The following is a 7,889-nucleotide window of genomic DNA, read 5'->3' on the forward strand; positions in this document are numbered from 1 at the left end:
TTTAGGGTTTTATATGAGACCTTTTAGATGCTAATTTGAAGAAAGACCTTATCAGTCTGAATTCAAACCTTTTAGGTTTAGTTTTGAGACCTTAGCCGGTCTAATTTTTACTTAGATGTCAGTATATCATGAAAGGTCTGAATTGAAACTCTTGTGTGGCCGATTGAGACCTTGCAAGGTTTCCATTCAAGCAAGGTCTTGTTCTATACACCAAAAAGGTCAAAAAGGTCTCCTTTGTATTTTCGAAATAAGACCTTCATGGTCTGTTCTTGGAAACGGTCTTATTCAACACTTCTAAAGGTCTCAATCACGCGTTTGAAACAAGACCTTCTTAGGTCTGCCTGATACAAGCCTTTTCAATAGACACGATAGTGAACATCCGATAGACAAGATAAAAGGGCTTTTATGGAGACCTCTAAAGGTCTCAATTTCGCGCGCTGTGAAAGGTCGCCAAAAAGCTCTCTTTCAAGACTTCTAAAGGCTCACTGGTTTGAAACAAGACCTATTTAGGTCTGCCATTTACAAGCCTTTTCAATAGACACGATAGTGAACATCCAATAGACACGATAAAAAGGGCTTTTATGAAGACCTCTAAAGGTTTCGATTTCGCGCGCTTTAAAAAATCTAGAGCAGTGTAACGACTTCTTTCGAATTTTCGAATGTTTCGAACGTCGTTCGAAATTCGAAAAGTTCAAAATTGGATCAAAGTGCAAAAATAAAATCAAAACAATTTTGGAGCTAAAAGGGTGAAGACGGTCTGAAGAGCAAAAAGAAAAAAAGGTAAGTAACACAATCTTCACGTAATAAAATTTCTTAAAATCCTTTTTTTGTCAACTGGAGCTATATATCTTTTGATCGGATGAATCCTTTTTTCTTCCACAAACATGGCCTTTATTGTTGCAAATACACCCATGGAAAGTTTTGGCGAGGCTCGATCGAATTTTGTGCTTGTATTTATTGATCCTACTAGCTAGGCTTTTACGAAATTTTATTTTATTTTTTGTGCAATATTCGTTTTAAATCTTTTATTATATTATTTTTTTCAGCTTCGACATTAACCAGAATCTAACCCAACATCATGTGAGCCCATGTCACTGTCGCTGTAAATCCCACCATCACATTTTCTAAACGTTTGTTTAAAGTATGGCCAGAACAAAATCGACTCTCTGCTGAGGTAAGAATTGAATATACTGTATCTTTGCCCAATTTGTTTTTTTTTTCTGGAAAACTTTGAAGAGCTGGATCAAAAGTAAAGAATTTTTCCAATTTTGTAAATGACATTTCGATGAAGTAATAGGCCTAAAAACAAGTTTTGTGATCTTTATCTCACTTCTCTTGAATTTTTTAGCACGCAACTATCCAGCTTTCATGTTAGCACGCAACTATCCAGTTCATTAAATTTTTGTGTCACCGTCACCAACAAACGTCTATTCAATTTTCAACTCTTTGACACGGACGTTTGTTTGACAATCTGGTTTACAGTCGTACTTACATAAACAGCTAGACTTTGTCGTGAATCATCATCATTGTCATGAACAAACTGGACACGTACAATACATCTCTTGTACGTTTCGATATCAAAAAACTATTATATACATAATATAATGGATATTTGTTAGAAAAATATCTAGAAATCTTATTGGGTATAATATATCTTTTAGATTGAAATTCTTGAGTATTTTTATTTTCTTCTTCTCTTAATTATTGTTAGGTTTTGTTTCGGCAATTTAGGCCTTTTGAAAATTACAGACCTTCAAAAACGAGTACTAAACATAGTTTCTTTTAGGCACTAATATGGTCTAATTTTGAACAAGACCCCAAACGTTCTGCGATAACGGACTTTTTTCGAAAGGTCGCGTTTAAAATAAGACCTTTTAGGTATGATAGAATCAGAACCCTTGAAGTCTTTTTCGGGATCTAGAATAGTCTCTATTGGGCGCGCTAAAGGTCTGATTTAGAACAAGACCCTAAACGTTCTGCGATAACGGACTTTTTTCGAAAGGTCTCGTTTAAAATAAGACCTTTTAGGTATGATAGAATCAGAACCCTTGAAGTCTCTTTCGGGATCTAGAATAGTCTCTATTGGGCGCGATAAAGGTCTTATTAAAATCAAGACCTTAAGGTCTGATTTAGAACAAGACCCAAAACGTTCTGCGATAACGGATCGTTACCTGATACACCCAAAAGGTCTTAATAAAGACCTTTAAAACTGAGAGTGTTCGTTCACCTGTTTCCAGCTAGCTAGGGAAGTATATTTACTTTTTTTGTTTTTTAACTTTGCACATTTTCAACTGTGGTAAAGGTTTTCACTCCGACAGAGTTTTGATACCAATACTCCTAACATTATTACTCAGCTAAATATAACTAACATTATTACTCAGCTAAATATAATAATTAATTGTCACTTTACATTGTCCTAAAAAGATGGATATTTTGCAATCAAGGACAGCACCTTTAATCTTAGTCAAAATGTTTGTTTCTTTAATTCACTTGTCCAAGCATTGTATTCAATTAAAAGTCTTCGGGAACGTGTTTGTCAGTTTGAAATTGATGTCGGTACCCCAAGTAAAACAATAGCGATCAATGAATTATTTACATCAATGACTTCTTCGGCTGTTCCAATAGAAACATATCAACTAATTGCTTTCTTTGAAATTGGGGGATACGACCATTCCAGATTTGAGCAGTTTGATGCTCAAGAATGTCTTTTACATATATTGGAAATTATTTATCCGTCAAATGCAGATAATACTGTGTCAGACGCTTCAATTTTTAAAATCGCAATGCTGGAGGAATTGCTTTGTAAAAATTGTCAGAAAGTATCAGAGAAAAATATGTATGATTCTATATGCTGTATTAAATTTTCTAACTTATATAACAATTCCATTGAAAAAGAACTTTTGAAACTGATAAATGCACAAAACGCAGAGCTGCTTGATGAGCCATATGTGTGTTCTAATTGTCCAATGCGTACAATGGCATTAAAATCAACAACACTGCTCCATGTTTCTGATTATCTGATTATTTCCTTGGGTGTATTTCGTTTTGATCAAGCAACAAACACTTGTAGAAAAGTTATTCCAGAAATTACAATTGAGAATCGAATTGACAATATTCTATTAGAAACTTTAGAATTACAAGCAGTCATCTTTCATCATGGCGAAACTGCAAATAGCGGCCATTACACATCAGCTGTAAAATATGGTGAACAGTGGTTTTCTGTGGACGATGCCATAGACACCCCTGTCTCAGTGCCCCGGTGGCCTGATTTCAGTACATGATTTTTTTCAGTACATGGTTTCAGTACATGATTTTTTCCTACGTCACTGCAGTAATCAAATTTTTATTGCACTCATTTGTAATCATCCTAAATGGCTTGGGAATTCAAGAACTGTTTTTTATTGTCGCTGTCTTTATTCAATTTATATCTCAATTCACAAATGAGTGCAATAAAAATTTGATTACTGCAGTGACGTAGGAAAAAATCATGTACTGAAACCATGTACTGAAAAAAATCATGTACTGAAATCAGGCCACCGGGGCACTGAGACAGGGGTGTCCACAGTGAATCCTATCCACAACCCTAATTTTAACTGTAAAGTGAATGACCATATTGTGCCTTATTTATTAATATATAAAGAATCAAATGTTGTTACATCTTTTGCTAATCATACAAAAACAAATTTCCCTCTGATATCCTTTCAAAACCAACAGTGACAACAACTACACCTAATAAAGTTAACAACAACCACAAAAACAAAGCTGATCAAATTCTACAGAAAGAATGTGACTTATGTGGGGTTACATTTTTACAGCCAAATGAAAATGAAACAACCACTGCCATAAGGAAACGAAGAAAAACAACTTGCCGAACTAACTCTGTTGAAAACACTCAACACTTTCTTCTGCACTGCTCTATATATTCCCATGCAAGACAATCTTTGTTCGACAAACTTCAGACCCTAGGCATTATTTTTCATTCGCCACTTAACCCTCCTTTTTTCTGTCGGCTTTTATTATATGGGGATGAAAGTTTGACTTCAAATCTAAATAAATCTATTCTTTGTTCTGTTGTTGAATTTCTTAACGAAACTGGAAGGTTTAGCGGTGCTTTATTTTAGGCTTTTACCTAACAACTGTAGCTTCCTTCTACCAAAGATTTTTTTTTCTCTCTTTATTTACTTATTTATTTATTTTTTACATAGTCTAGTACCTCTGGCGATATAACGTTAGTTCCTAGCGGGGGGAGGGGCTATATTTTATGTTTAAGTAATGTTTTGTAATATATGTTCGTAGTGTACACGTGTCTTTGTTTCAATAAAGAAAAAAAAAAAAAAAAAAAACAATTCGTGGTGAAATTAAACATAAAAAAAAATGTCCTGAAAACCAAAAAGAAGACTTTGAATGTAAAGCATGCCCTATAGATGAAAAAACACCAGTCTTAAAAAAACAATTTTCCAATCTGATCAACAATTCAAATATACTTCCTAATCAACCTCAAATTGACAAACCAACATTTGATTGTTCAATCACTTCTATCAATTCTGTTTCAAACAAGAGTAATCCTAAGTATTATGGCAAAGCTATATGTACCTTTCCCTTGAAGTTTCACTTGATAAGCCAATAATAAAAATAACATACCCAAATCAAGTTAAAAGTGAGGTAAAAACAGACAGTCCTGCAAAGAGTCCAAAAGCCATCAAAGAGAAATTGAAAGTGAAAAATATAAAAATAAAACAAAAAGGCATTCTAAAAAGTAAATTATTTTTTCAAAATAATAAAAAGTATAAAAAGAGTATTGAAAATAACAATTATTATGTTCAAAAGACACTTTCTCAGTCACACTCAAGTCAAAGGCAAAACATTGAACTTTTGAGCTTAATGCCAGAAACAGAACAGCCGGTTGTCCAAGAGGGCAATGAAATATCTTCAGGTGTCACTTCCAATGTCTCCTCAGCCATTCATGAGAATCCTAAAGTATATGAATCAATCAAAAAGTTTGAAAATGGGGAAATGAGTCACATGTTTTTGAAATGCAATGTATGTATGGAAATACATCCTCCATTCCACACATCTTTTGAAAATAAAGATAATCGTTTAGTTAATCTCAATAATATAAAACTTAATAAAAAAAATATCTGTCCAAAATGTGTCACAGACAGTAGAAAGCGCAAACCAAAAATGACCACAAGCAATGAAAATCAAGATATAAAGTGTACTAAAAAAGAAACCAAATGAAAAAGGAAATCAAGAGCTTAGAGCTGCAAAGTGGTCCGGTATTGATAGTCCTGAAAGTGATCTTGGTCCAAGACGAGACATAATTAGGCATAATAACATGCACTTTGAACTATATGCGTGTGCACATGCTGAGGTATGGCATGATGTCATCTAAGGGCCATTCCATAAGCATCCCTCAGAGGATGTCAATTGCCACCCAGTTACCTAAACTTCCTGAACAGGTAGGTATTGTTGTCTTGACACGTAGAGGTCAAAACCAACAGAAAGTCAAGCATTTCACTGTACAAAGGCAATCAGTTGAAACTGCATTGAAATGCTTATGCTTTGGAATACCAAACGGTGGTTATGACACGCTTAGAGCTAATACAAAAAAATACTACGGACCAGACCATAAAAATAGGACATTGACTAACAAATATTTTGAGCATTTTCCAAACCCTTATTATTTTGATGTTGACATTATGTTTGAAAGATTGAGTGCTCTACCGGCAGAAAGGGAGGAATATTCTGGATTAAAAACTGTGTTTATGGAAAACAATGTACCTGAAACTGAGCTAGGCCCGGCACCTGCCCAATTTGAAGTACCCTTTTCATCTGACGATGAAAGCTATACAACATCAAGTATCATATTACCTGCTGAACCCAAAGATGTTAGTGCAGAAATCAAAACAATTGTTAAAAATGTGACAGGAAGTGAAGATATTGCAAACACATTTGCGCTAGCAGAATGGAAATATGCAGATGCAGAACCTTTGTCTGATTTAAAAACTTCTGGCTTTTTTGCACAAGCTTTCCCATCCATCTTTACAGCAGCTACATGCGACTTTACCCATAATCCTTTGGTAACAGTCAGTTTGGATGAATGGATAAAGCATATTTACTTTCAAAAGGATAACCGTGTCTCTAAACATCCATTTTTAAAATTCTTTTTGTACAATCTATCACTACGTAGAAAAGTTTTAAACAATGGCAACTTTTTAGTAGCGCAACAGCTTACTGACAGTCACATTAGCATTGATGAACTGAGAGAGCGTTTTAACAATAATGACGATTCAATTGCCAGAAAAGTTATCAGGATGGGTTCAAATCTTGTCAATTCTGACCCATATTGGAACAGATGTAAAAGAGAATTGAATGCTCTACTTTTCTTTAGAAGATACTCAATAGGGGATTTACCAAGTTACTTTCATACAAATAGTATGGCAGAACTCCACTGGGCTCCCCTTAAACTATTTTTGGCTAAATACTTAAGTTCTACATGTGAGATCACTTATGATAACATATTAAATGAATTGAATACAGATATGCATTATCTAAGAAGAACAGTTTTGCAAAATCTGCACATTACCACTTTATATTTTGAGACAAGGACAATAAACTACTATAACACAGTAGCCAACGAGTTGTTTAACTTAACTGATTATTGGTTTCGCTTTGAATTCGCCAAATCAAGAGGACAAATTCACAGCCATGGACTCATATTTTCTGAAACTCAAGCCAAAAATATCGAGCATGCTCTTGATATAGATGGTTTATCCAGTGATCAAGAAAAAGCTAAGGCCTTATATAAATGGCTTGAAACACATGAAAAAGACACAGATACCATATTTTCACCAGGCTTTGTTAGTATGCACCCTGCAGGTGGCTCCCAAGAAAATGGCCAAGATGGCTCTAAAGTCTGGATTCCAAATAAGGAAAAATGGGCAAAACCAGAGGGTACACAAGAGCCTCCTGAAATTGACCCACTGAATTTGATAATGACAGAACATTGCACAACCCCAGAGAAAGTTAGAGAATTGTATCTTTATCTTGTGAATCGAGTGGCATTGCATAAGTGCAATGACTATTGTCTGAAAAGAAAACGAGTTGACTCTGATACGCGATATTGCAGGGTACATTTTGGAAAAGAAGATCCCATAACAAAAAAAACGCCTGGAAAAGAACTACACCCTTTTGACCCAATTCTAACTGGAGATAAGCATCCAAGATATGAGGGCCATAGAGACCATTGCAGGATGATAATGAATGTAAAAGCTCATTTAGTTGGCCAACTGCGACACTCAGGCTCTGGTTGATCAAGATTTATTAAATTTACAAAAATATATCACATCTTACGCATGCAAAGGTGCTGCTGCAACACAGGATTTGGTCACTATCTATGGTCACCTGTTAGACAGTGCAGATCCCAATGCTTCAGTTAAGAGTATTGTATTAAGACTGCTAATAGGATACTTGGTAAAATTGATACACCTGCAGCTTGTTGTGACTTTATCAATTCTGGGGGCAAATTGTGGCATTGTACTAGAAAGTTTCAATCTGTTGGTTTGAGTGGTTATAGACCTCTTAGCAGTAAGCCTGATGGTGAAAACTTCACTCAAAAAATTGCTATCAATAAGTTTCTAAGTAATGAGCGTAGAGAAAAGAACCCTACAATGACCTTATATGATTGGGTGAGAGAATGTTCTTGCAGAACCAAATGCACTGCTGATCACTGCCCAGTTTTCACAGGTATCCAAGTGAATCCTGTCTGGCCACTCTCAGAAGACTACTGTAAAGGTAAGCTCATGATGTTTTCACCTGGAGTATGGACAAAACCTGAAGATTTGAAGCTAGAAGGAGAAACCTTTGGTGAAGCTTTTGCACGCTTTCTT

At 35.1% G+C, this 7,889-nt stretch overlaps 1 protein-coding gene across 1 annotated transcript; it reads left to right on the top strand.

The window, feature by feature from the left end:
* The first annotated feature begins 5,381 nt into the window (after nucleotides 1-5,381).
* Nucleotides 5,382-7,313, top strand: LOC136805111 (uncharacterized). Its single transcript, XM_067061670.1, has one exon. The coding sequence runs from the start codon at nucleotides 5,382-5,384 to the stop codon at nucleotides 7,311-7,313; it is 1,932 nt and encodes a 643-aa protein (XP_066917771.1).
* The last annotated feature ends 576 nt before the right edge of the window (nucleotides 7,314-7,889 follow it).

The sequence above is a fragment of the Clytia hemisphaerica genome, unplaced genomic scaffold (genome assembly GCF_902728285.1).
Source record: "Clytia hemisphaerica strain Z4C2 unplaced genomic scaffold, Clytia hemisphaerica genome assembly, whole genome shotgun sequence".
In the NCBI taxonomy this organism is placed as follows: Eukaryota; Metazoa; Cnidaria; class Hydrozoa; order Leptothecata; family Clytiidae; genus Clytia; species Clytia hemisphaerica.